The sequence below is a fragment of the Myiozetetes cayanensis genome, unplaced genomic scaffold (genome assembly GCF_022539395.1).
Source record: "Myiozetetes cayanensis isolate MyiCay16 unplaced genomic scaffold, myiCay2020 scf22, whole genome shotgun sequence".
Classification (NCBI taxonomy): Eukaryota; Metazoa; Chordata; class Aves; order Passeriformes; family Tyrannidae; genus Myiozetetes; species Myiozetetes cayanensis.
Window position 1 is genome coordinate 3,602,012 of NW_026087434.1, and position 14,941 is coordinate 3,616,952.

Consider the following 14,941-nt stretch of genomic DNA (forward strand, 5'->3'; position numbering starts at 1 on the left):
AGCCATGACTTGCTGTAGGTGCCCCCTGTCCAGGGGAAGGAGATGGGATTCTTGCAGTTGGAACATCAGCAGTAATGCTGGGACAGTTTCCCTGCGTGTTGTTTGCCTCCCTCAAACCTGTGAAGAGCTGCCACGTGAAGCTGATTCCATTGGCATTGTATTAAGTAAGACATCAATAGCTCATTATTAACAGAATGGATTTTTTTAATGTGCTGCATCAGTCGAGGGCCTTGGCAGTGCAGATGGGGGAGGAAACCAGGCTTCAGTTGAGTGTGGAAGTGAAAGGGACAGAGGGACCACAGTGACAGTGAGGAAAACTTCCCTCCATTCCCTTGAGTCCATATGGGAAAGGACTTCTAAAGCTCAGTTTCCTGAGATGGGCCTGAAAAGTTGAGTTTAAAACACAGTTTAGACTGTCATTACATACCCTGTGGTCACAGAAACAAGGTTCTTGGTTTTTCTATTTTTTCCCTGTATCTATAAAAATAAGATCTTCTCAATGAAAACAAGAATTTCTAATCCACACGACTGTATAAGATGCTCAGATGGCCTTTGTTTTAATTCCACGGCCTTGGCTCACCAAAGACCCGGTGATAGCAATGCTGAGTCAGTTAAACCCAGCAGATCCAGTGTGGGATCTGTATCTCTTGCATTCCTGTGTGAGTGTAGAAACATAGAGGATACAACTGAAAAAAAAAAAAAAAAGTTAATTTTAACCTTTGCATTTATCCTTCAGATTTCCCTGGTTCCCAAGAGTCTGGCACGGAAACGAATCTGGAATAAGAAATACCCAATTTGCATTGAGCTCGCTAAACAGGAGGATTTCATGGCCAAGGCCCAGGCTGAGAAGGAGAACGCAGAGGAAAAGTCATCTGCTGAAAAAGTGGACTCAAACAGCGAAGAATCCAAGAAGCCTCAGGAGGGGGCAAAGTGCAGTAGCCAAAAGGATCAAGTGCTTTACCTCTTTGGGAGGACAGGCAGGGAGAAGGAGGAGTGGTTCCAGAGGTTCCTCCTCGCCTCCAGGCTGAGGGCTGAGGCCAAGAAGCCATCGAGTCTGTCTGGGAGCAAGTCAGGTACTCACATTTTGGGTTCTAGTGTATCTGTCTGTTAAAAGAAACATCCCACAGTTCTGTTTGGGTGAACCACAGTGATCTTTACAGGCAGGTAGTACCCAGGACACTCCTCTGCTCCTTGTCTTGGCCTCTCATTCCCACCTTCCCGCCCTGCCTTTTCTTCTCCTGGCTGTGTACTTGGCTGTGTGCCTTCAACTGGTACTATTTTTAAACTATTTTATATGAATGCACTATTTTTCAGTGGCTGTAATAACTCCTGCAATATTTGTAAGGATGAATTGTTCAAACTGCTTTTTTTTCTCATCAACATTTGCAGTATTAGACTCATCTCCTATTACCCATCTTTCCTCCTCCATCCTTGCTTCCACTCTAATCTGAAAATGATAAAGAGCTTTTTCATGGATTAGTGTCCCAAGAAAACACATTTTTCTGTTTATGAAGTCCTGCACTAATGTATCTATCTATCTGAATACATCCATATCCAAACCACCAAACATCTTAGTCTATAGTATTGATCAAATGTTTGAAAAAGTAATTTAAAACCATTCTCTAATATAATTTTAAACCTGAATGACTCATACTTTTCTGTCTTTCTTCTCTGAGAAGCTTTTTAAAAATTAGTTAGCATCATTATTTCTGGCATATAACATCTTGAAATGCAAGTGCAAAATTAAGGGCTAATTAAAATCCTTATAGCTACATGCTTTTGATAGTACTTTTAATTGTAACAGCCTATAATTAGATTAGGCAAAAAAGAAAGTTTAGTCATAGGTACATTTGAATCACCTGACTTTTATTTTAGGCGTTCCCAGCAGGGCTGTTGGGAATTCTGCCATGGGTTGTACATATGTGAGTGTCCATATTTAAATATGCTATTGATCAGCTGACTCCCCCAGTCCCCCATCCTGCTGGGTGCTGAATCATACCAGGGATTGGGTTTAGGACTCCCCACAGGAGTGGGATTTACTTTGAGCCTTCAAAATGAGAAAGCGCTACTCTGAATGTCGTTTGGTTGGTTGGTTGGTTCAGAATAAATGATATCTGCAGAGTAACTTAGTTCCTTTAGTGTTTGCTCCTGCACTCTGCTGCGTGGCTGTCAGCTTCATTCTCTGTTCAGTGGCTGTTATTCCTTTGCATTCAGGGATCCTGGCCGGGCACGGCAGAGCCGACGCTCAGCCCGCAGCTCTCACGCACAGCCGGAGCAGCAGCAAGGGGAACGCAGAGGAGATCGCAGCCCAGCCCAAGCACAAGGACCTGGCTGGCAACGCGAGGCAGAAGATGCTCCTGGACTACAGCGTTTATATGGCAAAGTGTGTTCCACAGGAAAAGAAAAGCCCTTCAGGTAGCCCAGTGCTGAGTGCAGACAGCAGCCCTACAGCTGGGAAAAAGGTAATGCTTGTCCTCCAGAGGATGCACCAGTGGGGGTGTCTGTAGCTCCTGCTGATCCCTTGGCCTCCTGGACTGCAGCTGAATCACTCTCAGTAAACAGAACCTTAATGTTCAGTACAGCACTCTTAATAAATGGGCCCTTAATGTTTTAGTCCTATCACCATTCATTTAAAACTGTAATTCCTGCCGTGCATCTTTGTTTCCAGACTTTCACACAATGTCCAGAGAGGAAGCAGTGACATAATAGCATACAAACAAACACAACCTGTGTCCCCCAGGACAGCAGATATTCCAGCCCCCCACAGCCCCTGAAGCAGTGAGGAATTCTCTGCTGGATGTGGCACGTGGCAGGAATCCTTCTATAAATAGATGAGCGGGGCTGGCAGGAAAAGCTGCGTCACAGCAGCACCTCCTCAGCCAGCAGCTCTGGCAGCGGGAGGCTGCAGCCCTGGGGAGCAGGCACTGCCAAGAAATGATGGTCAGAACTGTACCATCTACCTGCCTGTCTTAGAAAGCACTGCTTTTCTGCTGGCTTTGGGAGCTCTGCCTGGAATAATGAAGGGTGGTGAATTCTTCTGTCGTTGCAGGCGCTTGAGAGACGTTTAATGTGTTGGTGTTTCCTTCGTGGAAACCTCCTGGTTTTAATGAAATACCTGGCAGTGTGTGCACACCCCCAAAGTTATTTCAGCTGCCTTTGATTTCAGCTGCCTTTGCCTCTCTGTGTGTGGGCAGTGATGCAGCATCTGAATGTTTAATATTTCCAGGTGTTTCGAGATGCTTCTCAAGCAAAGCAAGACATAATCCTCTCGGATTGTAAACAAAACCTTTAATGCAGCAGAGGGAACAATAGTTTCCTGAATCCTGTTTACAAACATTGAAAGGAAGAGTGTGTTTGCCTGTACTGTGTTTGTTTATCATCTGTTTGTGAAGTTTCTGAGCTGGATTTAAGGATGTAAGATGGGGTCTTGCTTTCCAATGTTTTGTTAAATCAAAGGAAGGGTAGAGATGTGACTGGGAAGAGAGAGTGTCTCTGCTGCAGACACATTTCTAAGTCTGCCCGCTCTGGGTTTATCTTCTTTTACTGCCAGGGGTTAAATGACATGCAGCTTTCTCATTTCATATTGCCAGAGGTCAATCTGTATCTGCGTGCTCTTGTTCCCTCTGCTGCATGTCAGGATGATGACGGGCTCGTGGCAGCACAGCTGATGTGTTTGTAAAGCTGCTCTCTCTGCTGAGCATTTGAGTTCTGAGCTGACCTGGACTCCAACACTGAACTTCCAGTGTAAAACAGGCCTTTTCTGTTTATAGACTTTGTTAATAAACTTCTCAGTTTATAGAATTTATTGGGCTGAATGACCTGCTCTGTGTTTTCCAGTTGCCAGATGCCCATGAGGAAGCTGAAGAGGAAGAGCAGGAGGCCTGGGTGAATGCTCTGCTTGGAAGAATATTTTGGGATTTTTTAGGAGAAAAGTATTGGTCTGATCTAGTGTCAAAGAAGATCCAGATGAAATTAAGCAAAATAAAGGTACCTGATCTGGAGATTTGCCCTACACACTCCTTGTGAAAGAAATGAAACACAGTCTTAGAGTTTTAAAACAGTATGAGAAGGTATTTATTTCACACTTGTAAAAGACAAGTAAATAAATGTGATAGAGAATTCCAGTTTAGTTTCACGTGGATCTCAACATGTTAACTTGGCTGCTTCACTTTGAAATGAGCTACAGCTGGATGAACTTTTTCTGTCTGTCAGGTTTTTATGTGAAAAGTAGAATTATTGTTGTGTGTACTTCAGGGATAAATAGAACTGCTTATAAAGGATGAAAGCTGTTTTGGGAAATAAGAGATTGCTTTTAGGGTGGAGGAGATAAGGGAACCACAATTCCAGTGTGTTCCTGTGTACCTCAGACATGCACTGCTTGCAGGACAGGTCAGTGGCAGTAAATGGCCATGGGAGGAGCTGTGTGTGCAGTGCCAGGATGCAGCTTCCACCAGCTGCACGAGCTCAAAAGGGGCTTTTGAGTGACTCCTGTGCCTTCCCCTTGCATTCTGTTCTTCCACTGGTGGCACTTCAGCTCAGCCCATTCCTTAAGTTTCCCTTTCCTCTCCTCTCTCAGGAAATGAATGTTTAGTTCCATAACATGTGTTTGACTTTCTATCTCCTGTCCTCCCAGCTGCCCTACTTCATGAACGAGCTGACTCTGACTGAGCTGGACATGGGGATAGCAGTGCCCAAGATCCTTCAGGCCTTCAAACCTTCTATTGATCACAGAGGTAAAACACAAGCTCCCTTGTCTGGTTCCTCCTGCCTTTTTAGCAGTGGAGAACAGGATTTTCATCTGGTTTATTTGTGGATGTTTTACTCAGAGGAAGATACATTTAATAAGAGCTTGTGCTGAGGAGATGCTGAGGGGTCTCCATGTCAGGCTTGGTCTGAAGTAATTCTGGAGCTGTGGAAGGGTGATCTTGTCTTTCCAGAGGCAATAATGACTGAACTAAACTAAAACTTGCATGCAACAGAGGTGCTGACACATCTCTGGCTGCAGAGAGCATTGCACCTCTCCTTGAGACAGATCTGATTCTGTACCATTGCACAAAACAGGTTTGGCTCCCCTGTTCTGAGAACAGGAGATTCAGAAAATATAATTGTACTAACTCAGAAAACAAGAATACAGTGTTGCTTTGAAAACAAACTTCAAAATACAGCATCATTTTATGTCCTTACTATTAAATATGGATTTTTTTATGAGCTGAATCACTCTCATATTGCTGCTTTGTGAATCAGAACTGTTTGTTTTCTGTTCTTTCTGGCTTGCATATGGTCACAGGAGTATATTTGAGGATACTCATGTCATTTAAGTAATCTCACAAGAAAGAAAAACTTGGGAAAATGCTTTTTAGCTTCCAAAGTATTTATTCCACATGCTGACGAGAGCTAGATGCTCTCTCTTTTTCTAAGACAGAATCAGAGCAGTTTTTAATTTTAAAGTGTGTCTGAGTTTTTCCACTCAAGGTGGAGAGATTTCTCATTGGCATAAAGGGAAATACCTCCTTGGAGTACCTGTTGTGGTGCAGCTGTGGATGGCATGGCAAGCAGCTGATTTTTGGTTTAAACTGCTCTTTCAGCTCTTTGGTGAAGTTACCAAGATAATTTCTAGCTGGGGCTAAAACCAATAAATTGGTAGTGAGATGGTAAGAATTTAATGAATTTAAGATACTTGGTACAAGTGTTAAAACCCTCTGGAGAGGCTCTAAATTACAGGCCAGCAATGAGCCAGACTCCAAGTCTCAGTAGCATATTTGGACCAACAACAACCATGGACAGAGCAAAGTTTGAATGGATAATGAGCTCTGTGCCACTCACAGCACTGCCTGAAGGCACGAGGTGTGTGAGCAACAACCTTTCCCTCCTAAAACTGAGAACAAACCAGACTTTGGGGAGTTCACTGAAACCCTCTTGGCCACACATGACATCAGTTATGTCTCCAAATGCTATTGTTTGCCCTTATCTCCCTGAGACTTTGGGGAAAAGCCTTGTCTGGGACAGACCCACCTGGGAAGTGTGTTTGGCCACTGGGCTTTCTAAACAAAGCACGTGTGAGGAAGAGCAAAGTGTTTGGTTGTCACGAGGCAGAAAATCTGTCTTTTTCCTTTTAAGAGAAATGAAAACTGAATAGATGGAATGAGCTGGAGAGTGCAGTCAGTATTTAGGGAACTAACACATATGCTGCTGCTTGTCATGTGCTTCCCTGCGTGGGACAGCAGGTTCTCTGATGAAATCCTCCCGTGTTCCCAGCAGCAAAGTGACTTCACTGTTGGGACAAATTTTATTTTGTATTACAGAACAAAAAAAAAACAAACCCCAATGTTTTAAACTTGTTACACTTGTGATGCTTGCCAAGTGGGTTCAGGGTTTGTTTTTAAACAAGCATTCATTTCAGGGCTCTGGTCAGAGCGTTGCCCTTTGCCTTGGATTGAAGCGTTTTTGGAATTCCTTTCTCTGTTCTCATAACTTCAGTTGGAAGCCAAGGCTGGAATTCCAAGTCATGGGATGGGATTTAGGAAACTTGGCTTCGATAAATTCAGTTGCTTGTTCGCTTAAAACTGTGACAAGGAAACATTTATGGGAGAATTGCTAATCCTTGTAACTTCTTTCCCACTTTTGGGTGCCACGTGAACTCTTTAGTTTGTAAGAGCTTGCAGTGAATAATTACTGAAATAACTTGTTGTGTAATTACACTTAAAAGGACATAAATAAGGGTATGGTAATTGGAAATGCTTGTTTTCGTAAGGATAAATGTATTTGGTAAGTTGACTTATGAAAAAACCACTTGGTTTATTGGGGAATATGAGGGAAAAACCCTAAAATTTCAGGGCAGTATCTAGAATGAACATTTCTAAGGTTTTGGGGTTTTTTTTAAGTGTTTGAGACAGTCATTTGAGGTGGTTTTGAGCCATTTGAGCCTTTTGTGAGGCTTTACAATGCAATGAAGGGCTTTGTTTCATCCAGAGTTGTTTTTAACCAGTGCTTGATTACAAGGAAAATATTTTTTTTTATTATATGGCTTCTCTAAGTAACTCAATTTGTTAACAGGCAGTGTTAGAAAAAAAATCTTGTTTGTGTTAAAACAGTCCTATTTGGGTGACAGCATATGCTGTAGCATTTCCTGTAATTCTCTCAAGGCTAGGGAACCAGAAAATTCAGAATAAATTGTACCATCTGCCCAATTCTTCACTCCCTCTCCCTCCCCTTTTCCCTCTGGAAAATGTGGATGAATGTTTTCTGGCCAGAAGGAGTTTTCCCTCTCAGTAATGGCATCCTTTGCTTAATTTGATCTGCTGTTAAAACAGCACTGATGATTGAGTTGTGCTGGCTCATTGATAATCCAGAAAGTCTGTTAAAAAAAAAAAGTCTGTCTTACTGCTGCTTTTTCCTTGTGAAGAGGAAAAATATATATAAGCTTTGTTGTGTTTGGTTTTAGAGCAGTGTTAGGAGCAGTGTGAGAGGGAAAAGAGGGATTTGGGTGGATAAAGCACCAGCTTGTCTTCATTCCTGCTTCCAGCAGGGAACCTCACAGGGAATCAGTGACCTGGCCTTTGGGAGCTGCCTGTGTTTCTGTGAACAGACACGGTGGGATTAAGGACAGTGCTGGTTTTCTGACATGTTTTTGCAGGAAACAGTAGTTCTTGAACTCTTAAAATGTGACTTTTACAGATGACTCAAACCCAAAGAGTAATTACCATGAATTGCTTCTGAATAAGTGAATAAAAGTAGAATGTGTCAGTGGATGATGTGCCAGGTACTGGTTTTGTGCAGCTGCAGTGTCTGGAAAAGGAAGATGCATAATCTGTGTTTATTGGCATCTGGTTTCTAATATCTGAACCCCAAATACCTGCAGCTTTGTTTAGTCCATGGGGCTGCAAGGGGTCACTCAAGAGGCAGGACCTAATCCTGCAGCTATTCCCAAGAGAATTCTTTTGGTGAATATTCTGCACCACACTAGATTTCATGCAATACCCCATGTCTAGAGTTGTCAAAGGAATGACCCTGCTTGCTGGGAGTCATAAAGAATGCCTGGAGCTCAGTTACTGGGGGAACCTTGTCATACTCCTTCAATCCACCACTGGCAAAGCAAGAGGCAGCAGGTTGTGATGTGACACAAGCAATATTGCTCTGGGATTTCAACTTGTGCTTTGTTTGGACAGCGTCACTAGAGGAGTGTCCCCATTACTGTCTGGCTTGGAGCAGTGCTGTAAATAGTTTTGAAGCGAATCCCTGATTGTATTCTGTGTTCTTTATCTCACTTCAGCTCTCTTAAGCGGTTTAGGTGGGTGTAAATCACGCTCCTTTTGATTTACATCTGACTTTGTTCCATGAGTTTAATATGAACAGAAAGCTTGCTTTGTGATGGTTCTTAAAGTGACAGCTTTGTTTCTTTTAGGACTGTGGGTTGATTTGGAAATGTCCTACAATGGATCTTTTCTGATGACCCTGGAGACCAAGATGAACTTGACCAAACTGGGTAAAGAGCCTCTTGGTGAAGCGCTTAAAGTTGGCGAGATCGGCAGAGAAGGGTAAGGGATGGCAGTGCTGGAATCCAGCTGGAGCTTGCACGGGGAAAAAGTGGGATTTTCCTTGTGGATGAGCAGCTGTGGCTCTGCAGGGAATGAAAGGAGTGGGGGGTTTCATCACGTGAGCGTAGAACGTGGCCTTTCTGCACAGCTTTGATTGCCCTGTTGATGATCATGTTGATGAAAGGCTTTTGTGATGCAGTTATTTTGTTGTGTATTTTAGTAGGATTTTAAAACGTGCAGCAACTAAAATGTAGCTTTGCCTTAGGCTTGATTTGGGGTCTTAGTAAAGCTTCAGTACTGGAGATGCACACATGCACAGAGGGAGGTAACAGGCCTGGTGACAGCATGGCACAGCTACAGCTGTAAACCACGGAGGAGAAAACAATGGGGAAGGTAAATAGGCTGTAAATGTAATGTAGAGACATTTTCAATAGCTTTAGTGCACCATGGGAGTAATCACACCCCTGCTTTAGTCTCTGTTTTTCCTCCTAGCCCACTCCTGTTTCCCTGCTATGTCTAAGTGAAATGCCTCCTGTAGGTAAACTAATTAAGGAACACTATACAGTGACTTACCTCTCCTGTAGTTGTGCCTCCCCTCTCATTTTTGTGATGCTGTTGGGATTTTGGAGCGTCATCAATCTGTCCATTTGTATTTACCTGGTGAGTGACACCTGTCAAGCATCCATCCCATCAGCTGTGGAGTGTTCATCCTTTCTGTGCTGTGTTCTCTTTGTGCTTAAGACATCTGCAGCCCCTGGACAGGAGGTGGTCTCTGATTTGGTGGACACAAATCAAGAAAATAGTCTCTAAATCTGGCCATTTGTTTAGCTATGAATAAAATGTTGTGGTCCATCACAATGAGGATACTGGATGCTTTGTGTACTCTTGTCAGAGCTCTGACCATTTATTCTGAGATATCTCGAAGCAAGACTTCCAGCAGCCCTATATTTCAGTGCAGTCATGACAAGAAAATAAATGTGAAAAAAAACCTAAAGGCTGAATGATCTCATACACTGGTGGTAGAAATTCAGAGGGTTTAAAATCGACCCAGATTCTCATTGTCACTGCTTGACATAAATATTTCTGAATTTACATCAGTAGAACTGGTAGGTGCACATTTTTCAAAATCCTTTTAATCCACCCTGCCACCCCCCTCCCAAAAATGGGGGATGGAGAAGGAAATGTCTATACAAATCAAATTCTTGCTTTCCTTCCCCCATCCCTTCAGGATTTTCTTTGTGTATTTCCATATCTGCTCAGTGCAGAAATGGCCTCAGAAATAATTAGTGAACGCATTGATTTCATATTTAAAAACCAGTTTGCTGCTGGCTGAGCAATGGGCCCCCAGCAAGGCAGATGCAAGTGCCTGTAGCCAAGCAACTGATTGCTTGGAGGTATCAGCATTAACTGCTCTGCTCCCTGCACGGGGCTGGGGTGTTTCAAACCTCGGGGCCAGCTTTACATAAAGAGCAGCCTGGTGTATTCTGGTTTAAAGTGAGGGGTTTTTGGGGTTCTTTTTTCCCCTTCAATACAATGGATATTGTAAATAAATAAGCAAAGACTGAGAAGCACAGAAGATTTGATTCTCATCTGTGCTTTCCACTGTGTTGGCTGATTTTCATTTTACTGCCTTTTTTAATCGTCAGTCGGCAGTTGCTGTGACGAACTGCTCTGCAAGTGTTTGCATCTGTGATTGTGCTGTAAGTGAGGAATGTTGGTTGGTGACACTCATTTGTGTCCCTCGAGAGCCCAGAACAAACCATCTCCTGAGAGGCAGTAACCACAAACTGGTGTAGGAGAGGCTCCAGAGAGAGGGAGGGGGTGACAGCTCTGATGTTTCACTGTCTGTGGATGATGTTGTCAGTGTAAAGGGAGACAAACGGGCCAGTGTTGCACTTACTGTTTGAAACAGAAGTGAGATGGGCTGAGATAAGTTTGATAATGCCCTCTCAAGAAAATAGAGCTCTCAGAGAGGGTGGAAAACTATTTAATTGCCAGTTTTATAAAATTACTCCAGCACAGGTTCTGCCATACAGGAGATGAGGCAAACTCAGGTAGGTTAACGCAAATTTACCACGGCTTCTCACCCCATCAGTCCTTCTGGCTGTGTTGGACCCCATAAAAACAAGCTGACAAATGGCAATTCATAAAATATTGTGCAATCTGCACAGCAACAATACTGTAGCTCCAAAGTGGGTTTATTCTGCCAGTGTTTGTGTCATATAAATGGTCCATTGTATGCAGAGAGCCCCTGAAATCTCACTCAAGCTTATTTATTGCTGCTTTGTTTAATGCGAGGAAATCCTGAGGTCTGAGCCGGTCGGGGCTTGTGAGGCACCTTTAACTGGGAAATAAAACACCTCTTTTTAAGGTGACACCTTTGAGAGCCCTGGGAATGCTCTGGGCATGCTTTGAGCTGGGTGGTACAACCTGCACGGGAAAGTGAAGGGAGGTCACGCCCTCCTAGAAAATGTGGAGTTTGAGTCTGACCTAAAAATGGGATTTTCTCCCTGAGAAGCAGCTCCAGGGTTGCTATTTGGGCCAGTGACAGGAGCCATCCACACCCCCCTGTCCTCGGGGAGGTGGCTCAGTTTGGTGTGTGCCTGCACTGTGTGCAGGTACAGAATGCAGCTCTGGGTGAGGAGAGCTTTGCAGTTCTGATTCCGTACCCTGGCTGGGAAATTCTGCAGTGTGGAGAGGTCCTGGGGTCACTGCTCGGGTTGGGAAGGAGTCCTGTGCTCTGGGAGCTGCACTGGAGCTGTCCTTTCTCATTAGGACTTCGTGCAGCAGCCACCCCGTTGGTTCTGTGCACAGAGTATCAGGCAGCAGCCTCAGTCCATGCCCTGTGTGAGGTTATTAAATGCTTCAGATACACTTCCAGGAACACCCAGGCACACAAAGGAAGAAGACACAGCTCTGAACTGTGTTCTGAACATGCTGTAGAGAATTCCAGTGCTGGGTACAGTCCCCAGGGCTAAAGCCATATGCTTTTGAAGCTTGTGTTGTGTAACTGTTTCAGGCTCTTGCTTTCAGTAGAGATCTGTTCATACTGAAGTGTGTCCACTCCATCCTTCCCTCTTTTTAATCCGTTTAAAAGATTTGAAATTTTTCCTGTGATTGTGCCTAAATTCTTCCACAGGTTTAAGGCCAGGAATTAGTTACTACCAGGTGGTATTTTGTACCCTGAGACCTGCCCTTGTTTGATTTTATTACTTTACATGACATTCAAAGGTTGTTTTACCTGTCCAGCCTCCGTTCTGCTCAACCCATGGAAAGCCACGAGCAGCAGCAGAGATGCTTTCAAATGTATTTGGAATAATCTCCACTTTTGATTTGAATATGTAAAACAGCCGCCCCCCTGCCAACCTCTTTCCTGCAGGATTATGTTCCACAGGGGAAAACAGATTTTCTGGTTTGAAGGTAGTTCTGCCAGCCTGGCTTCAGAGCGGTGTTGGGTTTGTTCTTTCAGATGGTGCTTATAAAAAAAGAGGAGGGCATAGTTCAGAGTGGTGTAATGTCAGCCAAAGCTGCACAGGATGAGAAGCTATTTCAGGATATTCCATTTGACCTGGGAATTGTTTCAGTTTCAGGCCAAGGGCGTATTGTCTTGCAGACAGCGATGAGGAATCCTCCAGCGCCGGCTCTTCGGAGGAAGATGATGCTCCTGAGCTGGCAGGAGAGAAGCAGGTGACTCCAGGAGCAGAAGGGTGAGCTGGTTAATCCTTCCCTCCCCAGCAGCCCGTGCCTTGCTCAGTGCTGGGTGCTCTGTGTCCCCCAGAGTGTCACAGTGTCCTGACAGTGGAGCAAACACAACTGCAGAGCCAAGAGCAGCAGTGGAGCCAGTGCTGGCAGCCAAGGGAGCTGCTGTGCTGAGTGCTGTGCTGCTCCTGCTGCTCCAGATTTCCAGGGTGTTCTTCTCTTAAAGGAAACAACTGTTCCTCAAGCCTCGCTTTCTTCTCAGTTTTGTGTTGCTGGCTTTTTTTCTTGTGGTTTTTTTTTTTTTTAATTATTATTTCTGGAGATCTCTGAGTGTCTGGGCTGTGCAATGCTGCCCTCTCATGCTGAGTTTCAGAGGAGATTTCCCAACAGCAGCGTTGCCACGTCATTCCTTGTTTTGGCTGCTCTTCTGATTTTTGGCTTTCTGCATCTGATTGCACTTGTGCCATGCAGTGAGAAAGCTGTAGTCAGCCAGAAATGTCCGAGACAATCCCAGTGTTTTCTGTGACTGAACACATCCCTGATTTTTACAGTGAAATGTACCAGAAGACTCATGACTTATTCAAAATGTTCCAGGGAGTTCCCTCAGTTTTGTTCCTGTACACTTTTGAAAACTGTGTGAAGAGTTGTTGGAATTACTGCATTTGATGCATTTCATATCTTCTAAAAATTCATAGATCATATAGAGAGTTCTTTATCAAGAGGACAAAGAGAATAAAGAATTTTTATGTAGAATACTGAAAGAAAGAATCTGCATTACTACCACTATAGAATCTGATGAGCTGATGAGAGAGTAACTACTTTCTCTGGGTAAAAATACAGCTAAGTATAAAATCCAAGAGTTGTAATTAATTCAGCCTTTTTATATCAGCTGAGGAGTTTCTTGCCTTATGTTGTGCTAAGGAGAAAACTCTGTAAAAGTCTGTATAAGAATGTGGGTTTTTCTGGTTCCCCCCCAACCTCAATAGGAAAATGTCATTTCCTTAGGAAGGTCATCTCTGGTACATAACATCAAGAGCCATAATTAGCTATGATATAGTGTGTGGAAAATACCAAATATGCTATTCTTGGAGGGTATATTTCCAACATGAGATAGGGGTGAGAAAAGACAGATTCAGCCCTTAAAGAATCTGTTTTAGAAGCCAGCAATGCCTGACACGTTTGCCAGGAAAAGCCCTCTTCTTGCAGGCATGGTTAACCATTTTTAGAATATCATTCCACCCACTGCTAAAAGTGCTTTGCACTTCTTTATCAACACCTTTATACTCCTGAAGTACCTTAAAATGAAAACCTTTCTGTTCAGCACACGCTGTTAAATAATTAGACATGATGGCTGGGCCTTCTAAGCTGCTGATTTGTGCCTGTCTTGCTGCATCAGTGTCCCGACAGTTCTGTTGGAATGGCAGTAGACAAGGTGTCATTTCCCATGCCAGCTTGCTGGCATAAGTGATGGCAGTGTATTTGCAGTTTGAAAGAGTGTTGTGTTTCCAATGCCATGTGGGAAGGAGTTGTTCAGCCTGAAGGGAATTCCTGCCAGACACTTGTAGCTGACAGAGCACAGCTACTGGCTGCAGGCTCTGGTAGGTGCTGCTTGGCCATGCATCTCTTTGGAATTTTAATACCAAAGTTTAATGGTTTCTTAGAAAATCCATGGCTGTCTTAGTAGTTTGAGAAAATTACCTTACTGTCCTTTTTTTCTAATCTCTATCTAAAGGTACGTGGGAGGATCTCGGACAAGTAAACTGATGAGAATTGTGGATAAAATCACCAAGTCAAAATACTTTCAGAAAGCAACAGAGACTGAGTTTATTAAGAAGAAAATTGAAGAGGTCTCCAATACTCCATTGCTGCTAACAGTTGAAGTGCAGGAGTGCAGAGGAACACTAGTGATTAACATTCCACCTCCACCCACTGACAGAATATGGTAAGAGGAACTTAGCTGCAGGTTGTGCTATTGAAAAGATAGAGATGAGGAAAAAAAAGGTAAAGTCTGGCTAAAGTGAGTTCTGGAAGAGAACAGACTAGTGGTAAATGAGGTAGGAACTGCTGTCAAGAGGAAATTGAGCTACACATTGAAGGGTTTGCTTTGTTGGAGTGTCTGTAACAAAAGCTGCTCTGTGCTCTCCCAAGGTACGGCTTCCGAAGGCCTCCCTACCTGGAGTTAAAAGCACGGCCAAAACTCGGGGAGAGAGAAGTGACTCTGGTTCATGTGACAGACTGGATAGCCAGGAAACTGGAGCAGGAGTTCCAGGTGTGCTTCCTTTACATCTTCCTTTCAGTGGTGGTAGTTTTGAACTGTTTGATTTGAAGTTAGTTGGTGTCCTCCACTGCTCCTGTTCTTAGATGAGAAGAGCACCCAACTGGTTTTAAAACTGAAAAACCCAAACACAGATACTAAGAGAGGTACTAAGGTGTCCTGTCACTACTTCCTTGAAAATGATTTTTAAAAATCACTTTGACTGTAGTGTAAAATGGGAAAAAACCTCCAAAGACATGTAGGATGGGAAGACTGACCAGATTGATTCTGGACCCAAACCTGTACAATCAAACCCACTTATTTCATTAAAAGTGCAGTGTAAAAGTACATGGGTAAGAGCTGAGAAAGCAACAGAGCGGGGAAAGGTGGTGATTTTTTCTGTAGAACCCTTTTAATTTAATGGAATTTGCAAAGATACAGATATTTCTGACCT

At 43.6% G+C, this 14,941-nt stretch overlaps 1 protein-coding gene across 2 annotated transcripts in view; it reads left to right on the forward strand.

Moving 5' to 3' along the window:
• Positions 1–14,941, forward strand: part of TEX2 (testis expressed 2) — a 41,603-nt gene that overhangs the window by 24,428 nt on the left and 2,234 nt on the right. For both annotated transcript variants that reach the window (XM_050319102.1, XM_050319103.1), the window contains exons 4-11: positions 737–1,073; positions 2,215–2,462; positions 3,838–3,987; positions 4,634–4,733; positions 8,402–8,534; positions 12,119–12,241; positions 13,966–14,175; positions 14,382–14,502. In XM_050319102.1, the coding sequence (XP_050175059.1) occupies positions 737–1,073; positions 2,215–2,462; positions 3,838–3,987; positions 4,634–4,733; positions 8,402–8,534; positions 12,119–12,241; positions 13,966–14,175; positions 14,382–14,502 (1,422 nt within the window). The remainder of the gene's footprint in view (positions 1–736; positions 1,074–2,214; positions 2,463–3,837; positions 3,988–4,633; positions 4,734–8,401; positions 8,535–12,118; positions 12,242–13,965; positions 14,176–14,381; positions 14,503–14,941) is intronic.